The sequence below is a fragment of the Balearica regulorum genome, chromosome 13 (genome assembly GCF_011004875.1).
Source record: "Balearica regulorum gibbericeps isolate bBalReg1 chromosome 13, bBalReg1.pri, whole genome shotgun sequence".
NCBI lineage: Eukaryota > Metazoa > Chordata > Aves > Gruiformes > Gruidae > Balearica > Balearica regulorum.
Window position 1 is genome coordinate 19,583,872 of NC_046196.1, and position 25,015 is coordinate 19,608,886.

Here is a 25,015-nt window from a genome sequence, read left to right on the forward strand (position 1 = left end):
ACCAACTCTGCTGGGCACACACACAAGTAGAGGTTATTTTCCTACCTCAGAAGTATTATGAACTAAATCTATACTATTAAACAGTGCAGGTTTCACATGACTTTCTATTCCTAGTGAAGAAGTTAAATTAGAATAAGCTGAACGTAGCATGAAGTTAAACTGTAAAAAAGCATTTTGAACAGTGAACATTCAAGTCACAGAAGACAGGGAGCAAAAGACATTCTGTTTTTTCAAAATATAGTCCTAGCCCATTGTACAGAAAATAGAGACTTTTAAAAAAAGAGCAGATAGGCTATTTTAGCAGAGCATATGAAGTGTGTAAAGAGTTATTGAGAGCCTTAAGCCTTTTACCAGAATGTATATTTAAGTTTTCTTCTTTAGCAGATGGTAGGTTCTGGCATTGAGAAAGTATCTTAGCATACAAAATGAAACAACACCTCAAGATAAAAGAGATTGGCAAAGAGATTATTACCAGTTGTTTTAGTAACTGTGGTAGATTGCTCAGAGGAAGATTGGACAAAATGTTTCTGCTGCCTTGATCTGCATCAGGTTGAATGTGATCTGTTCATTGCCAACATCATTTTCTACCTTGGAGACTAACTTTACAATTCATTATAAAATAGCTCTTCAAGGATGAGAAAGGCAAATCTCTGATTTGTTTTGAAGCTTTCTACAGACACACTCAAAGAAAACTGTTTGAACATGAGCCACATTTGTCTGTGCGTTAGGTGATGACAAATTATGTACACATTGAACTAGCAATTCTTTAGAAGTTGTTTGGGGTTTTTTTTAATTGTATCTGTTCCATAAGCTTATGAATAACTATCTCAGTTTTTTCTCATACATCCAAGGATGTTCTGTTACATTCAATTTGTCTCCTCACCACTACAGGTAGCTATTTGCACACAGCCTACATGATTCAGGAAATGAGGGGTTTTGTTCTTCTGAAATACACTGCCGGCACTCAGTGATTGCATATAAGCAAGTCAGGCAGTCAGCATGCAGACTACATATTCAGCCCAGTGGCCTGAACCTCCTATAAAGCCACCTAAGAGATTTTTAGAAATATTCCTATTTTAATGGCATTCCCTCAGGGAATGAAGACTGAGTCCTTAGCATAATTTATGTGCTAAGATACCTACAAAATAGATAAACTACCCACAGGTCATTTCTAGTGAATAATCTGAAGCTGTTGCAACATACAGAATAAAAAACAATTCAGCAATACTTTCAGGTACTGAGTGAAACAAAATAGTTTCTCTGAAAAACTGAGACTGTTCCATAAATCTATGTGAAAGTAAACTGATGGTATACTTCAGTTCCCCCTCCCAGCTCATTAAAATGGATGAGAAAAAGCTGGAATTTGCAAGAGCTGACACTCCTAGAAAGGAGTGTACTCCTGAGAGCAGTACAGATATAGCACTGAAGGACCTGGAACCAAAAGGACTTTTCTTAGTTCAAAGTACTTTCTACTACATCAGCCACTTCTTTGATTAACAGTCAAAAAATCAGTTAGAATTTTATCTAAAATTATTTAACCTGTGGAAACAGGTTAACGGTCTAATCTTTTGAGGGAAGAATATTAACTTCAGATCAGCTCCATGCATATTTTAGAGTGAAATATAACATGAAGTTCTGCCAGATCAGAACATTTCCAGAGTTCAGTTTGTTATGTGTTGGCTAGGAAGTAGTGCAGGCCAATAGAAGCCAGTTTGGAGAGTGACTCTGGTACAAGTCACAAGAAGCTGGGACGATCAGCAGTCTCAGTTCAGAAGTGCACTTTTGATGCAAATTTGTGTAGATACACTCTTAATGATCCTTCCTGTTCTTGCTGTGGAGGGAGACCAGAGAACACTTTTGCTTGGTTTGTCACAATTTCAGTATTTAGTCTATATTTACATTTAAGAATATACTTTCTTTTGCCATTGTCACATAGTTGTGTGCTCCACAAGCTCTTACCTCAGCCAACACTTAAGCAATACAAAGTGGATCCACAGAGCCAGCCAACAGCCCACTCAAACAGTTCCACGATTAATCTTATTAAAGAGAAAAATAGTACAAACTGCTGTAATAGATTAAGAATCAATCAACCTCCATCTCCTTTAAATCCTGACTGTACCATCTCAATGGCAACATCACAGGGCTCACAGCAGCTGTGCTAGAACCTGTCATCAATTAAAATGAAAGGCCTCTTCTCAGTTATGTTCAATCTGAACTCCTTTCATCAAGAAGAGTTTTACAGCCTAATAAACTGTTCAGATCGAGTTGAAACTCTTCAAAAGGGACCAAGTGATTGATCTTTGGTAATTGTGACTTTATAGTTACCTGTATGTAGCAGAGTACGCTTTCAGCCAGCTGTTTGATTAAACCAACCCCTTCTGTGCTTTGAAGGGTCTCCCTTGTGCCCACACAGAGGCTTATGCCAAATGGGCAGCTATTTACCAAACTCTTGTTCAGCCCTCCAAGATCCACAAGTGAGAGGCAATGTGTCTATCACCCCTGAGGTTCCAGTTTAGTTCACATACTGACATAGCACGTTAACAATTTCAGACTCCTCATAAAAGATGTTTCTATCTTTTCATATCATACAACGACATTTTCATGGTCAGAGTGAGATTCCAATCCTCCACCCAAGAGACTCAACCCCTACAGCTCACAGAAGTTGAGGAGATTTACTTATTATATTGACTTTTTAACCCTAAAATTCATGAAGCAGAGAAAGCCACACTTCAAAACCTCTTCATTCCTCTACCAAGTGCCTAGCTTGAACAGTCAGTTGTTTTTTCTTCTGGCAGGGCTGGAAAGGAATTTAATTTGGGCTCCCAATTTTTGGGCCAACATAGGCAGAGCAGGCAGCAGGACCTCCTGCCCCTCTTGGGGTCATACTTAAAGAGGACCTTATAGCAGCCTTCCAGTACCTAAAGTAGGCCTACAAGAAAGTTGAAAAGGGACTGTTTACAAGGGCATGGAGTAATAGTACAAAGAGTAATGGCTTTAAACTGAAGAAGGGTAGATTCAGCTTAGATATAAGGATGAAATTCTTTACTGTGAGGGTGGTGAGGCACTGGAACAGGTTGCCCAGAAAAGCTGTGAATGCCCCATCCCTAGAAGTGTTCAAGGCCAGATGGATGGGGCTTTGGGCAACCTGGTCTAGTGGAGGGTGTCCCTGCTCATGGCAGGGGTTTGGAACTAGATGATCTTTAAGGTCCCTTCCACCCCAAACCATTCTATGATTCTAGGATGGACATTTCACCTTCTCTCACCAGGGCATAAGCAAGCCCAGGATCACAATTGGACAGGGGTTGTTACAATCCAAGTGCAGATATTTCAGACTTGCCATTGCTCGTTTCCTAGTAGCTGCATCTAGGTAGTTCATCACTCAGCCTAGGGGGCTTTTCCATCCAAGTCAGCCTTCTGAAGAGCACAGTATACAAAGATAGATGCCCAACTCAAAGCCACAAACTGGACTTTTGAGGATGGATGCCTGTTTGTTTTCCTTTAAATGGATCTGGATCTGAGATGTAACAAACATTCTCTGTAGAGTGAGAAGTGTAACAGTAAGATTCTTGCTCACTGTTATGCTCGAGTGCCTTCCTTCCACTCAAACATCAAGAGGCTCAGAAAGCTAACACACAGGTATCAAAAAGCTGAACCATGACTATCAGAACAGTAAGAGTAATTTGCAACATACCTAATATTCAGTGTAATTAGGAGCTGAAGTACCCATTAGCAATCAGAAAATGGACAAATTAGTTTGTACCTACACAGGCTAAAAACGTTACCATTTAAATACTGCCATCTAACACTTTGGTTTTCTCCCCCCTTACCCTTGTTCCTAGGCCTGACATTCTCCCTCTCTTCTTACTATGGGACTGCCAATTTATCCATAGAGGTCCAGTGCTGTCCTCTTTCAGCAAGACACCTCTAATGCCTGTTTAGTCAGGGACTCAACATGCAAGTCCAATAATTTCATTTAGCTCAACATTACCTCAGACAAAGGCAGCAGCATTTGGCTTCCAGTTCAGTCTTGATCAAGATGATGTCTGTCAGACTTCTTTCTACCTTTTTTTTTTTTTCTCCCCCTCCCACAGAGAATATTCAGTTTCCTTTTCCTACATTTCTCTTACTCATGTTTAAATGTTGGTTGTCTTCATCCAGGAAGCAACGGAGTTTCTAAAGAACAGCAGAATTTGTAGAGCTGAGATATTTCATGCAGCTCAATCCACAGTGCATTAATTGTTTCTGGTTTTCAGGTGAAACATCGTGAATTTTAAAGTACCATATACAATGTGGATGCATCCAGCAAATCAGACATTACAAGTTCCCTTGCTATTTGTGCTCCTGCACTCAGTAAAGTGACTTGATCTCCTCCTCCTCATTGGACTAATGGATATGTCTGCAGGTTTTATTATTTTGCACAAACCCACTAAAAGAAAAAAATGCATGCTCCTATTTGCTGTGATTGCTACAGGTGCTTCTTAAATGCTTTCTGATATGACTGCCCATTAAAGAAAATGAAAAAAAAAAACCCAAACCCCCAAACAAAACAGATCTAAAATACAACTATAGATATTGAAATCACCTTCAATAGCCTTCTCTAAAATGTTACATGATGTTATATGAATAGTATTACAAGAAGTAACCTTACGATCGTCACATATATTTAAGTTTCATGATTCAAGGGCGCATATGTGCACTAGGAAGAAAGGAAAACAACAGCAGACAAGAGTTAATTGCTGAACGGTGGGACTGTATGTTTAAGGGAAAGAAAGGACAAGGACCACCTTAGGAGCTGTCTCAAAGCAGCGAAGGAGATGACATGCCAGTAGATGGCACTCAAAATCTGCAGCACAACTCGAGAGCTTGCAGGGTCCCTGAAACCCCATAACTAGCCTCAAAACTATGGGGAGGAAATAAGGAGTCTAGCTTCATAACAGATTTTAAACAAATACATCAGAGCAGTCTAAGAAAGACAGAGCTATCACCTCTCTCAAGAGCTTAGAAACAAGACACAAGGCAGGGCAATTCTCAGTTGCTGACTGTTGTTTCAAAAATTAAGAGGCTCCCTCCTGTTTAACCCCCACATCCACAGGAGCCAGTGGTGGCCCACTCTGACAAAGTGCCTGGACTTGTAACCACTGAAAATCGGTATGTGTACTCTTCCACACAAGAAAATGTTCTATGTGCATAAATCACTGTGTGCAGGTCCTGTTAATGTTTGCCCAAACTTTGTTTCCCTCTTTACTGCCTGCAGAGTTCACAGAATCCCTTAAGAAATATGAGAAAACAGATTATTAAAACTAAATTACTTAGTGCCTTCTAAAACATACATATTGTTTCTATAAATAAGAATCAAAACCACAATAATTAAGCCATTAATCCTTAATAAAACTACCTTTTTTTAAAAAAAAAAAAAATCCATATCTCTATTCCCTAGCAGGGAATACTACAGCTGCTCACAGCTCCCCAGACTGAACCTTTCATTTTCCAGTCCAGATGCTCTTGAAACTACCGGACCGAACCCAGAACTTCTTCACAGCTGGATCAACAAGATCCATGAATATTCAGGGACTAAGGAATTTGGGCAGATATCCAAGAAGTGGCAGGACCCAGCTGCTGACTCCAAAGCTCTCCCAGTTTTTTGTGCTGAAAACAAAACTATCCAGATTGCTTTATGCTCTAATGTGAGCACATTAAAGACTATGAAACAAAAAAAACCCTGCTCTGTTGATAAACCCCCATATTTTAGCCTTTTTCCTCCTCATGCATCCAGTTCCAATGCTTCCTCACAGAATTGCACACGCTATCGCTCAGCAGCTGCTGCTCAACCCATCCCTTTGGATGAGAGCTTGCTTTTGCTCTGCTCTTCCCCTCCTCGTAAGTAGTAATGTATGGGGACAGAACTGATCAGGGGTTATTTTCTGAAGGGCTCAAGTCACAGACAGCATTTGTCCTCACTGTTCTCCGAGTGGAGCTGGAGATCTGCGGCAGCTGCAGATCCAGGGAGTGGAGTGGGAGGGAAGAAGAGGAGGGGCGTGAGGCAGCAGAGCTGCAGCTGCCTTGCCTCTGCTCCAAGCTCCCAGGGCAGCTACATCCTCAGCCCTTCTGGCACGGACTTTTCCTCTGCCACAAGAGCTTCTCCAGCAACAACTGCTAAACCTGCAGTTAACTCTTGGATGAGACAAATTCCTCAACCCCCCTTTTTGCCACTTCCTGGAAGAATCTGCACCACAGACAGAGAGAGCTTGGAAGAATCATCTGACAAAAACTGCTCCCCAAAGGGAAGATGCAGAGCATTGGAAAACCCAAGCATTCAGCTTCTGACCTCCTCTAACAAACATAGACCTGCCTGATAGCAGTCAGGGCTGCAGCGACTGCTCCCTGCCTGGCTCTATGGAGGAGCAGGAAGACAAGTTTTTGCTTTCCCTCAGAACCAACACCAGCAAGTGCAGCCTTGAGACTAACCGAACAGGGGCCCCAACATGCTGGTCAGGAGCAACTAGGGGTGGCCCGGAGGTGGTGATTGTACCGGTGCTTTTTGGGTTGATTTTCCTCCTAGGAATGGTGGGAAACACATTGGTGTTGGTTGTTTTGGGGCGTCTCCGGCCTGGGGGACGCCCATCACGCAGCTCTACCAACATCTTCATCCTGAACTTGAGCATTGCAGATTTCTCCTTTCTGCTCTTCTGCGTCCCCTTCCAGGCCACCATCTACTCCCTGCCAGAGTGGATCTTTGGTGCCTTCTTTTGCAAATGGGTTCACTACTTGGCCATGGCAACAATGCTGGTCAGCATCTTCACTCTGGTGGCTATGTCTGTGGACAGATACATTGCTGTGGTCCATGCCAAGCGTTCACTCTGCATCCGCAGCAAGCGCAATGCTGCCCTCGGTGTGGGTGTCATTTGGCTGCTGTCTCTACTCATTGCCATCCCTGTGGCCCAGCACCAGGCCCTCTTGAGTGGTCATCAGCAAGCACCCAACAGCTCCTTCTGCTGGGAGCACTGGGCAGATGGTTCAACAGCCAAGCAGATGTACAAGATTACCATCCTGCTGGTAGGATACCTCCTGCCCCTGGTGCTCATCAGCTGCTGCTATGCCAAGGTGGGTGAGAGGGATGCAAGTAATGTTTAAATGGAGGGAAAGATCACTTCCCAGACTCTTGGTGGCTTGGATTTATATGCTCAAGCTACCCAGCCAACAAATAATAGATCCAATTGTTCCCATATTCTCTCCTGATATAGAATACTTCTCTGAGGCAGGGTGAAGGAAGGAAAACAGAGAATGAAATTATAACAGCTCACAAAAAGGATTACAACTGCTAAGTTGACACCCAAATCCCCTAAAGACTCTTGCTAGTTTTCCTATTTTTCAGTTTGTTCTCTCTTGATAACAAATGTTTGTTCCTGGCAAGAGGAAAAACGCATGGAGGGAGAAACTATGCAGAGAGTGTACAGAAACAGTGAAATCACCCCAATTTCTTTCCTTTTTTTTTTTTTTTGACACAAAGCTCAGACACTATGTCTTGCAAAGACTTGCAAAAAGAGATCTTAGGATCAGAGTTTTATTCAGCAAGAGATCTCTTCCTTTCTTTTTGCAGATTACTACAGCTCAATTTTTTTTTTAATTCCCCTTACTGATCTTTAGCATGTTTAAGACTGATAGTAAGTCTGAATTGTGCATGCAGAATAAGATTTCCGTGGATTTTGAATTAATACCCTATTGTGCAGTACCGTGGGGCTGCAAGGGACTGGACTTCCTTGTCACTAGTCAGTTGCAGGTCTACCTTGGGGAAAAAAAAAGTTTTCCTGGAATTTAAGTTCATGTCTGTTTACTCAAAAAATCCATTACTTTCAATACTAATCTGTTATGCTATCATCAGTGCAAAGGACAGGACAATGCACTTAGATTTAAGCTAAAAATCGCTAAACCTCAAGCCTTGCTTGTCACAAGAGGAAAAGCCACTAGAGCTCTTAACTCCTGTCACTGTACCTCCAGCTGTTTGTCCCCTCGCTGCCCTACGCGAACACAGCAGAAACTGTAAGGTAAGCTGCATTTAACAGAGGCATTTTTTTTGTTCCTTAATGGCTTTAAAAATTTAGTCTGTTAGCTCCAAATGCCAAGGTATAAACATTGCCAGGTTATTCCTGTGCTATAATGAGGTTTCAAAAGTCTGATCTAGATATTGTTAACTGAGAATCCCCCTACAGTGCTCTAATGTTTCTTATGACTCTCCCTCTGAAAGGGGAGCCCACTCTGCCCCATTTATTAGGGCTGCATTCAGGAGCGGCATGGCAGTCACACCAGAGTACAGTACTGGCAGCCTACTCTCTGCCTTTGTGCATAATCAGCCTAAAGAAGAAATGTAGAGATAACAATCTAAAATTCAAAATCCACGGAAAGACTCCTGGGGATTTCAGCATAGTGCCAGCTGAGCTCTTAGTATATGCCAAACTACATCTTCTGGAAGTATAGTGGTTTTAATGCTTTTTCTAAACCTTGTTTCTTGAAGGAGAAAGAACTGTGGGGCTTCAAATTAAAAAGTCTCAAGGCATCAAATTCAACTTTGGTTGAAGTCATGCTGAAACAATTCTTCTAATTTTTTGGTGTTTGTGTATATTCGTATTTGAACTTCTCTTACAATTCAATTTCCCATTCAATATATTGCTCCTTTTTCCCCCCCTCAAGGTTTTATATCATCTTCATACTAAAGTAAAGAATGTTTCCAAGAAGTCAGAGAGATCAAAGAAGAAGGTAAATATCTTTGGTTTAATCTGTACACTGACTATAATATAATAGATATGTCAGGTTTCTAAAATAACTAATAGGCTTTTCAAGCTCCAGCTGCATACTGAAGTGTCATTCACATACCAGTCTTTCAGCTCAGGTTTGGAATTCATGTTGACCAGTTGTTATGTCTTTATAGACACAGTACATAATGATGCCATTATTGAAATGTTATATTGATCTCTATATACACACCTGCTGGACTGTCTTTTGATTTATTGTGCTATAATAGAATCCCACAAATACTATCTTTTCATATTGGCAGCCAGTAAGACACTCAGACTATAAAAATATCTATGTGTTTTCAGTACACCTCAGCAAGCTAAAAGGAAAATCTGTGAAAAAACCCTGAAACAGAAGTACTTGGGTTTGCTGCAGTTCACGTTTCTTAAGGTTTGCATCTAAGTAGGTGGTGGATTCAGATCCTGGCTTGATCCCTTTGCAAACAAAAGAACAGAGTTATCCCTGGCTCAAGCTGTATGAGATAAGCAAAATTGCAAGTGTTTACAAGGAAAAACATTAAGGATAGATTCTCCCCTCCAAGAGCCTTCGAGTGAATAAGCCATAATTAATAGAAGTTCTCAGATAGCAAAACTCACCAACTTCAGTGAAGCAACATCAGATTTAACTGATGCAAAAGGGGAAAATGCCATTTCAATCAGAAATGTTATAATTGTTGAGTGTGAAGCAGTAAGTGAAACTGTAGCCTATCTGGCTAGTCAAAGACAGTAACTAATAGACTACTATCATTAGCTGCTGATAGGGTAGTTAGGTCAGTCTGTGCCAGCAGCACAGCAACTGTACAACCCAAATGAGCAGTGTATGTGCCTCTGAGCAGATGTGACAGCCAATGAAGATGACTAAGGAATGCTTTGATTTGCTCTGGTCAGTGCATTGGCTGAGTTTCATTGGCTACCTGCCACATTAGAGCAGCCCTACAAAATGTTGCCATGATGCTGCCTGTGACAAAAATGCAGGTCATTACAGCAAACACGGCCATTTCATTGAAGAGGGTACAAGACATGAAAATCAAAGCTTTGACGCGACTCCAGCAAAAAAACCCCACAGACAGTGGTACCACAGCTGCAACAAGCTGCAGATGTTTTGAAACACAGAACCACTTCTGGGCATGACAAGTTGCATCCAGTGATTTATTCACTAGCATTAGAGGGCTCCCCTGTAAATCTAGATCACTCACAAGATAAGGAATTCAAAATACTAGATTTTCAGCATGCTGCAGCTATACCTCATAACAACCTTGAACCTGTACCACTATTGATTTCTCTTTTGCCAAAGAGACTTATCATAACAGACACAAAAAGGTATATCCCTAAACATAACATAGCCATCTGTTCATTATCTCAGAAAGAAACCAATCTTAGTAGGTTAATGTTCTGTATACAGCTAAGGTATCACAGAAAAATGTACAGGTCTCAACATAGATGTCTTCATGATTAACCTAGTCAGGAAAAAGCAGAGGTACTTTAGGAGGCTAACTGCACTTTAGCAGCTATAGTAGCATCTAAAACAAAACTTAAGGGTTTTTAATACAAAAATAATAATATCTTTCAGCTGTATCCTCTGTAATATTGTGCTACAGTTTTAATGGTCTGGTCTGTGCTGCTTCTAACTGATTTAGAGCTGTTACAGAGATTTTGCCAGTCCTTTATTCCTATGAATCCTAACCCGATTTAACTATAGATTATATTTAGTTTCTACTGGTTCATTGCATTCACTAACATACGCTCATTTTTCATGGTAATATACCTATGAGTATCAATCCATAATTGGTCTTGCACCCACACTGCCCACACTTGCACCAACTCAACTGGTATTTGCAATATTATCTCACAATACAAGATGACTATAGAAGTTATAATACAAAATATTTGTTTAATGAGAGTTACTTTCTCTTTCCCCTTAGTGTTTTTGATCATGTTTTCTGTGTTTAGTTGCTGAGTTCACAAAGTAAGCATAAAGCCTCACAAATACCACTGTGTTTATCTGCTTGTTCCTGAACCTTATTGAGATTAATGTTATTAGTCCAGCTCATCTAATTTCAAGTAGGTTCTTATAAACTTTCTTTTAATCACCTTTTCTAAGGCAATAAATTACGTAAGAATTATCTGCTATATATTGCCTGCTGCAGGACCACCACCAGACCTAGATGAAACAGACTGCATTGGAGAATGCCATGTCTTATTTTGCCTACTGACTTTCTCATAAACTCTGATGCTGCTATAAATATACTGTGAATTAAAATTTGAGAACCAAGAGTATAATTTCTGAGCAGATAGTGCAGACTACAAGCAGAAAGCACAGTTAGACTTTTGTGTGCTTAACAGCTACCATGAGAAAAAGCAACCAAGATCTATTGACAATTTTGTTTACGTAAAATACAGCAAATAAAGTGCTAAGAAGCACTGTTGTTTTGCATTGAATAATTTCATGACTTCATAAGTTTGAAAAGTTGTTTTAGGTCTTGAAATCACCAATAAATACCTAAACAGTTTGGTTGGTTTAAATTCCCCTCCTGTCTTTCCTTACCTATATATGAATGGCACACTATCCATTTCTTTGCTATATTTGAAGAGAATCCTACCAATGGTCGAAAATTACTACTATCATTTTCCTGTGAAGCAGTAAGTTACAGAATTTCATTTATGACACTCATTTTTTCAAATGTATCTGTTTGCATTGTTTTCAGATTTGACTTGTAGAGTTAGATGAAAAAAACAGCTCTACAATTTCTTCAGCTTTGTGTTTCCTGATTAGAGAAGGCTGAGAGGATCAATCTTTGACTTCATGTGTTCAAACAAATTAATGGTACAGCATTTCTCCCTCCCTCCCCCTAAGCATTTCCCTGGCCATAATTCTGGAACACCTGGTAGCAATTCTTGCTCCATTGGGCACAGTTAGGCCTAGTTAAATAGGTGATCCTTGCAGATGAAAGAAAAAAAATCAAATATACACACACATCATCTTCCACAATTTGTCTCCTTCCAGCACTTTCTGTGTAGAAATTGCTCATCTAGCCTTTTTGCAGGTCAAACAGCATCTTTAGTGTACCTATTTCAAGCAATTTTTGTTTCAATTACTTCTCTTAGCACTTTACAAAGGAGTCTTTCTTGGGTAGGTTGCAAACACACACAATTCCTGCATATGCTTTCAAAGTATACTTGAAACACATTGAGTGTCAATCATTTAAAGTAGATCTTCTTAAGAACACTTCACACTAGAGCCTAATAGGAAATTCATATGTGCATGTCAGTTCTGTTAAATTAGCTTCCTCCATATGTACTTAATTGTTCTATTAGTGACAAGTAGTTTTGTTTGGTTTTAATTCATAAACTTCATCAGAGATTAAGTGAACAGCTTTTGCTTATTTTGCTCCAAGATGTTTGACAAATTAATCTTGCTCCATGTCTGAAAGGTTAATTTACCATACACAGAACATCTAGCTTGTTCTGAAATACATGTGTGAATTCAGTGGCTAAACCCTAATTGCCTTGATCTATCAGAAGCAAGTGTAACACAAAAGCAGTCTTCCAATATGAGGTGATAAAATTACCTGATTCACATCAGTTAATTCACAGTGTGTATCTTGATCACACTGATATGGAAAACAAAGTGTCATACTGGTACAAAAGAGTACAGTCTGGAACTATGACTACTCAGTTCCTACCTCATTCCCATGATTTCAAGAAAGCAAGACACCTGAGCTATTCTCCTCCTCCCACCCTAAGGGGTTTGCTCTCTTTGGTTTTTCGGGTGGGGCTTTTTGTTTGTTTTGTGGGGTTTTTTTGTCTGTTTGGTTTGTTGGGATTTTTTTAAACAGTAAATAGTAAATTTTGCAAACAACTATTTGTTCAGATCTCACTATGTTCATCTGGGCTACATATGTGAGTAAAAGTCTCAGAAAAACAAAATTGCAGACTTAGAGTCCTTGTTGAACAAGATTTTCCAGTGAAATGGTTGCCTGCATTACCACTGCAAACTGTTTTGCAATTCAGAATTCCAGAAACTATATCATCTCTTCTGGTTTGTACTATACAGACTCAAGATAGAACACTTCTAAGATAAAACACAGTTAAAAAACAAAGCAAAAGCCACAGAGCTTAGGGAAGGGACTTCTCAAACAGCATTCCACATGCTGGCTGAAAACACATTGCTATTATTCTCCATTACAGGCTGCCTCTAAAAAACCCACTAATATTGGCTAAGATTTTTTTTTAAGTGTCATGACTTATTTCTGGATCTATAGCTTTCATTGACCTTGTTGGAGTCTTAGTATAACACCATTCCCTCCAGCCCCGAATCCTGTAAACACTGGTAACAGGCAGAAGAGACATTCTAATTCACATAGTATGAGCAACAGAACACAGAAATGCATGCAATAAGGAGATATTACAGGGAAAAATCCAAATTCAAGCCACCTGAAAGGTCATAGAGGAGCCAGTATTTTATCTGCTATCCTGTGAATCTCAAAACCACAGGTGAATCTGGATAAAGCCAACATTTACAGAACAAGTGACAGACTGCTAGATACAGACCTAGGGCAATTTCTAAAGAGATGATTATAGCATGACCAAATGAACAGCCCCAGTGTTGTGCAAGTGTAAGTCTGAATTTCCTAGTTGCACAGCTGTAGCAAAAAAAAGCAAAATAATACTGGATTTAACTGAATCTGAGCATATGAAGTATGTTACCGAAGCCCAGATACTTGGTACTGTAGCTAAACCTCTCCCTTTAAAGATCATATTGTTACAGTAATCTGTATAAATACGGTTTGATTTATTTAAATAAATCAAACCCGCAGAAACAAAGCTTAATGAACTACAGTACTAGAAATTTGTTATTCTAAGAACTCTCTTGCTTGTTTTCTCTGCCACTTCTTTCTGCCTTTTTCCGGCACAGCATGGTTTTCCAGTGCTTGCCCCCACAGCGCTGTGCTCAGCCTTCTGTACAGGCTTACCTGGTGTGTGCTGTCTGCACCCAGCAGAGGAGCACCAGCTGCCCAGGGACTGAGCAGAGCTGCCCACGCAGGCAAGTGTGCCTACTATCTGTTACCCAAGTATGGACACAAAAACCCAGTTCAAAGTTAAAACGATTGTATGGGTTTTAGCTATCTGCGCAATTAAGAGGAGCTCTGACACATACACCTGAAACAGAGTGGCACTGTCACCCCATTTCCCCTCAAGGGAGCCTTGTCAAAAAGTTCCCAGTGCATACTGGTATATGAAGCACCTTCGCTAAATAAGTCTTAAATGCCAGGATTCATTTCAGCAGGATCTGAAGACACTGCTGTTGTCTCCCAGAAGACACTGCCACAAGATATACCTGGGGTTCCAGTGTGAATTTCATTCTGTGCATGGTGTTTGCAAAATCACCTTTCCCTTCTCTTCCATTATTTGTGATCTTTCTGCTGTAATTGTTCCATTTGCCACAATATTGTACTGAAACTTAATGTTATATGACCATATATAGGGGCTAGGACAGATAGGAGACCCCTGTTTTCTAAGGCCAACCTACTTGTGGGCAATGTTTAGATACATGATTGTAAAGTTAATTACAAACACATTTTGTCTGAATGGACCCAGTTTATGAATAACCCAGAGAGCTCTGACAGCTGCTCCCTCCAAGTCAATGTTCAAACACTCACTGAAAATAAAAAGTTTACCTTTAACAGTATCCTACAGATGGCATACAATCTTCCAGACACATACATTAAAAAAAAAAAGGTTCTGTGCTTAGGTTGCAATTTTTACACTTCTAAAGTACAGCACGGTTATGTTCAAACTGCAGTAGTTTTTTCAATTTATGCACACTTGAAACTTTGCAGAAATTTCTCTTGCACAAAGTTTGTTGCATCCTGATGAGTTTGACCTTTAATTCAGATTCCTACCTTGCAAATTTTTATATATGCTTGCCATCTACTTGTCAACATTGGACATGCTCAATTTAATATGCTTTTCCATTTATATGCAATATTTGTGCATTAGGTCAAGGAAGAAGTTTAGGACTTTTTGCAAGCTTAGGCTGAAATTCTGCATGATGAACTAAGACCATGCTTGCAGAAGAGATACACGACTGTTTCCCCATTTAATGCCATACTAGCCACACAAGTTTGCTAACTTTAAAATTGAGATGGTGTGATGCTTCAGGATTCCCCTTTGCAGGTTTGAATAATCATTTCTTGAGGCTAGCTAGCAAGACCACATGCTAAGAAATCCTGTGCACACCTCTATCACAAATAAAGTATATTTCAGTTCTGTTACTTTTCTGCTTTATGCAGAGAGTACAGCAAATCTATAATTTGTCTTTAAGGAAAGTTAACAATTCCCTGTTTGACAGCATCGAAAAGCGTTTCATAAGAGCCCAGCCCTAGGAACTCTGAACATACATTTGCAGTAAATAAGATGATTTAACAACAGAAATTAATGCAAACCAAGGTCTATTCTGATCATGAAATGGCCCTGTGGTGTTTTACTGGCCTCTGGAGCACACCAGGGTTCCTCAATGTTTACTCAGTTTTGTCCTGTACATATTTAAAGAACAAATAAAAAGATATGCAAACTGAACAATCTGAAATGCTTTCTCAAGTTTAAGAATGTTTCTGGGGATGTGAATTTCACAGCTATTTTGCAAGCTCCATTGGAAGGGCAGTAGGAGTTGCAGAACCTTGAGCCCAAAAGTTCCAATTAACAGACCAATTGAGCCATTTAATGCTAACAAATTAGTACCATGCTTTTCTATTTTTTAGCTACAATAGAAAGGGGAACAGTGCTTACCTGGTGGGAGAGCAGTCTCTCTTGTTTTGTTCTCTATTCCTTTCTTAACAACTCCTAAAAATCTGATTTGCCTTATTTTATTCCTTTTTGTAAGTTTCCCTTCTTCTAGCCACTACTTGAGAACCAAGCTATTCACAAAACTATCATAAGCCCAAGATCTTGTTCCAAAATTGTAATGGTTAGTGCAAAGCACATCGCTCTCTATGAAGCTGATTGTTGTCTTCCTCAGCTCATATATTCACCACCTTACATTTACCTGCATGCAAATTAGCTGTTCATTGCTCCCACAGCTAAGTAAACACAGATACATAGAGAGTAGATTTGGGACTCTGTGGAGCACTGCATTTTGAAGGTCATAGAACAGCCTGAGGTAAAACATACAGAATTCCTTCAAGGTAGATGGGTATTCCTGAACATCTTGGCCAAGAGAAGCAGACAAAAGTTGCACCTTAACTGCTTTACTATATCCTGAACTATTTCTTTGGCTTCTGTTCACATAAATGGAAAGTTTGCATATAGACTTAATGAATGTGATGTTCAAGGCCTTGTCACTTGAACAACAGTAAGTACAGCAAAGGAGCATGGGAGATCCTGGGATCCATCCAGGAAAAAAAATATTAATCAAAAGTGAAATCCTGCAAGTTGTTTTGCTAACAAGACCCTAGGGCAGCAGGAATAGAGAGCATCATTACCAATTAGCAGATAATAGGAATATCATAATGCTCATAGGCATTTATGAATACAAGTATTAAGGGCATCAACAGAGGATAATCACAGAATGAGAGATGTGCAGATGAGCAGGTAGAACACTGCAAACAAGCTGCTGGGAAACGAAGAGTCCACCTCTTAGTGAGCAATGCAAGTCACCAAAATGAACTGATAACAAATGAAAATCTATTTGCTTCAATCCCTTCTCCACAACAGCCAGCTACTATCTCTGATTGCAAGAAGGAAAATACAGAGCAATGAAAAACAACACTTTCAATATAGTTTTCAGACCACTGAAGAGTAGTATTACACTCAAGTGTAATAAAAAAGACCAAAGGGCAGTGAGAAGAGCTTCAGAAGTAATTAGTAGATGTGTTTGCTCCAAAGCAGAGAAAGCTGCTATCTAACATGTAAGCTAGTTAAGAATAGGCATGGCCTTTTTGGAATCAGCTGTTTGAAACATTGTGTGTTTATCACTAAGCTATAAGCACATTTCTGGAAATCATTTGTGCTTTGGGACCTTTCTGTTAGAACTTTAAAGGTAGAAAGCAAAAGAATGTTTGCAAATGCATCGGGGGAGTTGAATTTGTGAACAAATGAGAGAACTCGGCACCAGGAGAGAAGAAACTGACAGTTTTCACTTTGCACATTGGCTTAAAGAGGGACTTGGAGCGAAGGGATGCTCTTGACTGCTTTGTCTTCAGAAAACAGAGGATCCCAGAATCTAAAGCCACAACCATTGTTTTTCTCAGAAGTTGGTAAGTACCTCCAGCAGTACAGCGGTAGATTGTGCTAAGCTGCATGTCCTTCCTGGGCACTAACACAGCATACTTGCAGTACCTAAAAGCAAAAGCTTGGGGTACCATGGGTCACTACTGTTTTACCAAGCCTTCGCTACAGTAAAAATACAATATGTAGCCAAGTCTAAAACTCTGTAGCTTATCCAAATCAAGCCTAGGTCAATCAAAACACACACAATTGTCTCTCAAACTTTAGGGAAAAGGAGATGCAAGTTAGAGATGAGCATAACAGGAGAAAAGAATTTATCAGTAAATCACATCATCAGACAGGCTTTATATTAGAAGTTAAGAGAAAAGTCTCAGCCTACACACAAAGGCTGAGGAAGTATGGTACAGTGTGAAGAAGCAGCACTAGCTAGAACAAGTCTGCCTTTGGAGTCACAGCAGAACATTATTAATTGACATTAGTTTTGGGGAGTAAGGGGAAGAAGACCCAAGGTGCAAAACAAGTTCATTATATCTCCCGTCCTCCAACAAAGCAGTAATAAAGTTGTTGTTGGCTGACAAGACACCGTGGAAAAACAGGCATAGGCTTCTTTATGCTTCTTTCTTCAGAATCATGGAAGAAGAAAAAAAGAGTAAAAAACTTGCACCATATTCAGAAAACAGCAGCTGTCTCACTAATGAAGCCCAGTTTTTCTGCAAGCTATTGAGAATGTACTGTTTAATAAAGACCTCATTCAATGTTCTCCCCCATTTCTGCATGGGATTCTGTACACAATACAAATGGATGGTCTGATCAGCTCTGAAAAAAGATGTGCAGCTAGCTGTCTCAAACTATGACCAGATCAGGAAAGTGACAGACTCTCTACCTTTAAACTGTTCTGTCCACTCTGTATTTTAATCTCAGCACTTCATTAACCTAACATACCAGGTAGTTCTACCAAAAATACGTAAATCCGTGAAATACTTGAAGCATTTGACTCATTACAGGGCAATCTTAATTTTGCCCTTGTCAAGTTGCCTGACAAGTTGAGGCAGCTTCATCAGAAACTTATCAAGGACAACAGCTCCAAACACAATTAAATGCTAAAGACTTCATCATCCTCCAGAATGAGGCATCTCCCCCCAAAAGGGTTTTTAAACACATTTCCTGTTGTGTTTTGAAGGACAGGGAAAGGCTAAAAGCAAGAAATAGCTTGTCCAGGTCTGAAAAAAAGAATAATCAAAGGGAAACCAGACAAAGAACAACAAGAAAGTATAAATGAGAATCAGATCACCTATAAAGATAACAAAAGAATAAGCAAGTAAATTCTAGAAATCTGTGCATGGCAGAAACAATAAGAGAGAAGTTTATCTATTTATTTGACAAACAAAAATATTTGTGACTCTCCTAGTCTCTAGTTCCCACCATGCTATTGATTCACTGTATAGCTTAAGCACACTTACTTTGTCTGTACAACAAATAAAGCGCTGTTATTTTGTGGAGCTGCTTGAAAGACTTCTAGGAGTATTGAGAGAGAGTTAGATAATCCAGTAGTGGCTATCGTACATGTCTATTATGGACCCACTGAACCTTCAGAGATGAACCAGAAAGCTAGCATTAAGTGGGCACAGCTAGACCAACAGTAATCCATTAACTGTGCAAATTATCACAGCCCACTGAATAAACTCAAGCAGTAGACAAGCTATTTGGATCAGTCCTCCGCAGCTGGTCACAGTCTATATTAACATTAGTTTTAGCTACAAAGTTACCACATTAAAAGCCAAACATAATGTTTTGTTTCAGTTTCCTCTATCTTAATTAGATATTCCCTAACTTGAAAAAACAGACACAAGTGCCATTTCCAGAACATGTTTCTCCAGTCATGAATTATGTATATTATTGCTCTAGTATTGTGTATGTTTTCCATCTGCAAAATCCCAAATAGCTGGATCTTAGAAACAGCTTTGTGCTAATACGTAGCAACTGCAAACCCATTTTTAATACCCAGCCCTATATTAAATGTGCAGTTTGATATTTCACAGTAAAAGGAAAAAAAAAAACTAGGTATATATTCCTTATTCAAAAGGATATTTCAGTGCTTGTAGCCCCCTAATTTAAGCAGAAGGATGCTATGAAAGGTTGCCTCGGTAACAAGCCTAAGCTGCTTCACATTGATAGAGGGTAAAAAAAAAAAGTAGCACCATTACTGCTGGTGAATGCTAAAGGATGGGACCTGTTTATTAATAATTTCTTTAGTACCCATCATATCACAGTAGGCAAGCTAGACCCCACAAGACCACTACATCTGAGTCTTTCAGTTCCATCAACATCTAATCATATCAGTATATTTTTAAGGATAGCACCTGGTTCCCAGTGTGGCCGGTTTGAGGAGGTTTGGGAGCTGAGCTTGTTCACTCGCACAGTAACATGCTTTGTCCCTCATATGTTAGACAACATTCTAATAGGCAAAACAAGGAAGCACCTGAAATATGCCAGGTACAGGATAAACCTATAGGATACCGCTTTTCAAAATTACTACAAACTTACTTGAGAGACCTATTTGACAGAAATCCCTGGGTTTTTTAACTTGTATTGTGGGCAAATGTTTTCTCTTATCTGCACAGAAACCTCAATCTGATGCAATAACATCTTCCTGGCTTGTTAATGTAGCTAAGACAAGTGAAGGTGGCACTTTTGGCTCACATCCAAACACATTTTTCTACTTCAACAATCATCTGTTTTTATTGCAGAAGATCATTGCTGCAGGCCCTATGTAAAGGCCCACTATGTAAGATGGTGCCTGTCTAACATAGACAAAAACCCCTCTTTATCACACAGTTGATTTTTCTGCAGGGTTAAACAAGTAGAAAAAGCAGTTACCATGTAAAGTACCTTTTAGCCTTCCCCAAGTTACTACTGTCCTAGCAAGCAGAATATAAATGTTTTAGTGTGATTCACTCAGATGTAAGATCAGATTAAATATAGGTTATAAACAATAATTAGAATTCCAGTGTGCCCTCATGTTCTGCAGGTTTTAATACTGTTACTGATCCAACTCCAATTGTCTAGATAAAGTAAACCCTAGCCAGGTATTTAATAAAGAACTATGTCTGAACACTTAAGTGTAGCAGTTTCTTAGAGCTGCAAGTGGCTTTTGAAGTATTTTGATAGTAAAAAAAAAATCAAAACAAAAGGTTTTTAAAGTTCTAAATAATCATAGGAAAGTTCAAGAGCATTATAGTGATGAACAGAACCACCTGGAAGACAAATAGATTTCCTGCAGTTTCACCCCATACGTCCAACCCCTTTGAACAAGCCAGGTTATAAACATAAGACTTGTTTATAAATACTTCAGCAGTGCCTCCCACTATTCTCATGTATAGGATTGCTATCAGTTGTTACAATCCCAGATGTTATACACATTTAATCACCTTATATTCTTTCTGCTATGAAGTAACATCATTCCACTCTTCCCTGGATCATGCTGTCATTTCTCCATACTGTCTTCATCTCCAGAACGTGATCTTGGTAGTAGTCTATCTGCAATACAGAAGCCTTCTGTTAGCCAGTATACATTCATGAACACGATATCTAATTCATTTATACAGGAAGACAGAAAAAGGCATCATTAAGGTAGACTCTAGACAAGTGAAACTTTATTAGTATTTGGATAGCCACTGAAAAGGGAAAGACTGCAAATGCACTGGGGAGAAGTATTTCAGTTGTACCGCTACCGTCTTTTAGGGCACCAGAGAAACCATCTAAGACATAGTTCCTCAGGAAATCTTACTTCATTAGTTCTGCCCCTCATATTTTCCTCGTATTACACTTCCAACAACGCCAAGCACATCCCATAGAGGGGCACACTTACTAAAACATGCTGCAATTTCTATCTCACTCAAAGAACACAACCACAGAGAGTACCAAAAGAAGAGCAAGCAACCCATGGAATGCCCTCCCAGTTTAATGGGAATCCAAATAATCTCCTTCCTGAGCCCAGCTCTACTCAGCCACCCAAGCCACTACTGAAATATTCCCTGGGAGACATGCTTAATTTGGCAAGTCATACCAACTGTGCAGTGCTAGAGAAAGGTCAGAGAACATACAGAGGTTTTGCAGCAGCAAAATACATTTACTATATTGGGGGGGGCAGGGCTGAGAAAAAGATTTCCCTTCTCCTAAAAGATTTTTCCAGCTTAGGTGTTTGGGTGTTAGCTAGATGTAAGCCTGAGTCTTTACAGCTTCTATTTATATATTTTAGCATAACAAGTATAGTGATGGAATACTATAGGGTGCTTTAAAACAAGATACAAAATCCTGCATGTCTTCTCTAGCAGACAAAACAACTGCTAGATGTAGCCATTATAACCAGGGATTAAATGACGTTTTGTTCACTAGAAAACTATCCCTCTTCTAGGAAAGTAAGTACACACTATTGACTTGAAATCATACAAGGGAATTATTGATAGAAGCATTGACCTAGACTAGTAAGGCTGTGAACGTTAAGCTGAAAGGAAGCCTAAGTTTTCATTTTTCTCCATTGCTTTTCTGCTACTCATACAACAAGTCTCCTTAGGGAAAAGATAATATTAGCATATTTTCAAATTGTTATATTTATTAAAATGACAAAATATGATTGAGAAACACTAAAGTTGAAAAGCACACATTTTGCTGAGAATCAGGTGGGGGGAGAGGAGGGAAGTCACCTATTGTGCACCTGCTACAGTACCCCAAAAAGGAGGAATTAAATAAGTAAAAAAATGCTTACATTACATTACCATTAGTATTTTTGAAAACTGCTGAAGCCAGGTGGAATTAGCCCTGCAAAAACATTAGGAAAGGCTCTCAGGGGCCCCAAGTCAGTAAACTCTGAGCCTTGCTAGGTATTCCTTGAGCATGCTACGAGTACAAAATGAGAGAAAAAGCAACACCCTCAGCCTTCTTAAACTTGAAAGGTGAGGTCCTGCTCCCACAGGCCTCAGGGTCTAACAGAAAGGAAGCTGAAGTGACTTATAGTTTAATTTTATTTACTGTAGCTTACAGTAAATAGAAGTAATTCTTCTTCTTCAAAGGCTTTCAGGAAAATTAATTAAAATAAAGAGTGGTTTTGTTGTAACACGCACTCTTAACTATATATCAGGTTGAGGAGTTTTTATTAAAAGGTGGTTCTCCTCCTGAACAAAGACCAAGTTATTTCCAAATATGCATCCTGCAGGTCCCCTGAACATTAACTTCACACTAATATTTATAGAGTAAAGGATTTTGCCTACGCCGGTTAGGATCTCCACTTCAGGGACAGCAGACAGCTTGGACTCACAGCCCCAAAAAAACAAGCACGCCAGTCTTCACCTTCAATCCTCTCCTCACCCAGATTCCTCTCAGCCTGAGCCCCTCTCCACAAGCTACCATTTCCCCTCAACAAAAGGAACAAACCCCAAAGAAACAGCCTACTAAATTTCACACCAAAATAGCTCAGGCAGCTTATACCACCTACCTTTAGCTAAGGCTGCCCCTCCCTGTACCCTTCCCACCCTGACAATATCCAGCCACCTCCTCGTACTGCTCCGCCATGTTCTTCAGCCCTGCCAAGGCACCGCCCTCATTCCTCTTCCCCAGCCACAGCTGTGGGGCTACCACAACTGCAGTCATCACCTCTCCTCATATTAACCTTCATTTTGGATGGTGACTTCAAAGAACACCGTTTTCAGGAAAATTTTACCTCAGGTCAAGCTTTAGGGCTTACAAATGACAGCTTGTGACAGTGGCTAGCCAGCCTAACTAGAGAGCAAGTGCTGCAGGGGCACACCTCTAACCCAGCCAGCACGCAGGCTGGGATCCCACAGGCACAGTGAGCCTCCCTCAGGTAATCGTCTAGCTAGGAATGTTTCTAACCAAAGAGCACTGCATATTGAAAAAATAAATCATTCTCCATGTGTTGTTTTTCTTGGTTTCTCCCCTAAGAGGGAAGCTACTGGAAAAATCTTTCTCCTCAGAAACACACAGAGTCAGTCTTTGTTACTCATCTCAGAGGCCTGTTTCCTTGCAGCCAGACTGTTTTCCCCTGCAGTTATTTTCGATAGCCTTAATGTTCCTCAGCCTCCAAATGTCAGGGAGTAGGATTTCCACTCTTCCATGTAACATAGTTACCATTACTGTTGCAGCCTCTGTATGATTTGAGGTTTTATGGACACTATCTCCACTGCTTCTAGAGTTATTTACTTGAGCCAAGACCAGGCAACCCTTGTTTTTAGCATCCTTTTTCATATTGTCATAATTTGCCCACATGGCAGTCATCAGTGGTGCCTGTATCACGCTGCCTTCACTACTGACAGAGGAAGGCAAACTCACTCACACCACAGACTCACTGGATCACTGTGACCATTTAATACGTGATCTTGTCTTTTCCAGACAGCGCAGACGGTGCTTCTCGTGGTCACCGTGTTCCTGCTCTCCTGGCTGCCACACCACATCATCACGATGTGGGCAGAGTTTGGGCAGTTTCCCCTGAACAACATCTCCTTCACCTTCCGCATCATCTCTCACTGCTTAGCCTATGGGAACTCTTGTATCAACCCCATCATTTATGCTTTCCTCTCGGAAAACTTCCGCAAGGCCTGCCGGCAAGTCTTCACCTGCAAGTTCTTCCTGCGGTCTGTTCCCACTGAGACGCTGGCCAGAATACGCATGGAGAACTTCTCTACCACACATTCGACCACCAACGTATAAATTGGGCTCATAAATATATTTCAGGAAGAAGAGGAGGGGAAAGGGTGCTGCCTGGGGAGAAGAGGTACACAACTGCATTTCAGGGAGCAGCGCAGCCTGAAAAAAGGTGGACTTTGTCAGACTACCGAGTGGTAGGAGGCATTTTCCCTCCGACTGCTAAGACACTTGTTACAGCTTGTCCTAGGGTAACTTGCTCAGCACTGGGCTACGTGCAACAGAAGTATCTGAACGTCCTTGTAGTGTCCATAAGAGAGAAATTGTATGCAGTTGTAGTTATGCCCACAAATTCTAAAATAAGACTTACATAGAAGGTAGATTATGGACAGACAAGAAAGGAGCAGTTAATTATGTGTGTAGTCAGTCATTAGGATGTGAACAATGAGTGATGTGATGTTTAGAAAGCACTGAAAAGCAGTTTTCAAAAAGTCACACTAAAAAGTCTTTGAATTTTTGTTTCTTAAACAAGTTTGACCGTATCAGAGCTACATATATTTTTAGCTCACTAGCTGTGATAGACTCTCTAAATCTCCTTGAAGGCTTTGCTATAGTATTTACTTATTGGGTAGTAAAACCTTTCACATGATGTGAACGTCTGCATTTGGTGGCTCTGTATCAGCTTATATATCCCAGGGTTTGAACGTCTGTGTGCTCCTGATTGTAATTACTGCTGTTCATCACTGGCTCTGGTAACTGTCTCTTTGTGAGGAACAGTAAGAAAGTTGTATTTCTCAATATATGCTTAAAAGAGCTGTGGTTTTGTTTGAAAGAAATGTTTACAAAAGGCTTCATTGCTAAATGTAGTGTTCTCTATCTATCCAAAGCTTTTTATTGACCACTTTAGTATATAAATGCCAAAAGGTTTTTGTTTTGGTTTTTTTGATAAACTGTTTTGATCAAGAGTGCCCTAGCAACAATTAGTTTAGAGCATTTGTACTGAGTTCAAGGTTACTGTTTCTAAACACATAAAGTGCATATTACTTCAAAATTAAGAAGCATATGGCTGAAAGAAATTTATTATTTCACTGTGTTGTCTAATTTCATAATATTGTGTGCTGCAATCCAGAATGACCTGTCATGAGATTCATTATAACATGATACCAGGTCATAAACTGTGTTACCGAATTTTTAAGAGTGAGTTACAGAAGTTAAACTACAAATTATACATGTTAAAAACATAGCAAAAATATCCAAATATAACCTTGTAGAACATCATCTTTTGTTACAACCATCAGAACACACACGATTAATTTCTGTATGCCTACATTGTCTTTTATAATCTG

At 39.8% G+C, this 25,015-nt stretch overlaps 2 protein-coding genes across 2 annotated transcripts in view; one reads left to right on the top strand and one right to left on the bottom strand.

The window, feature by feature from the left end:
- Positions 1-20,565, bottom strand: part of LOC104630241 (dipeptidase 2) — a 44,256-nt gene extending 23,691 nt beyond the window's left edge. The window contains exon 1 of the mRNA XM_075765825.1: positions 20,441-20,565. The gene's annotated coding sequence lies outside the window, so the exon portion shown is untranslated. The remainder of the gene's footprint in view (positions 1-20,440) is intronic.
- LOC104634608 (galanin receptor type 1) lies at positions 6,210-23,735 on the top strand. The gene is made up of 3 exons (XM_010301173.2): positions 6,210-7,101; positions 8,686-8,751; positions 23,418-23,735. Exons 1-3 carry the CDS (start codon positions 6,394-6,396, stop codon positions 23,733-23,735), a joined length of 1,092 nt encoding a protein of 363 aa, XP_010299475.1. The 5' UTR covers positions 6,210-6,393.
- Positions 23,736-25,015: the final 1,280 nt, after the last annotated feature.

Bases quoted from the DNA above. Each gene is read 5' to 3' on its own strand.
- LOC104634608 (XM_010301173.2), top strand. From the start codon at position 6,394: ATGGAGGAGCAGGAAGACAAGTTTTTGCTTTCCCTCAGAACCAACACC. The intron at 7,102-8,685 runs GTGGGTGAGAGG...CCCCCCCTCAAG, and splicing joins TCAGCTGCTGCTATGCCAAG to GTTTTATATCATCTTCATAC. The intron at 8,752-23,417 runs GTAAATATCTTT...TGTCTTTTCCAG, and splicing joins CAGAGAGATCAAAGAAGAAG to ACAGCGCAGACGGTGCTTCT.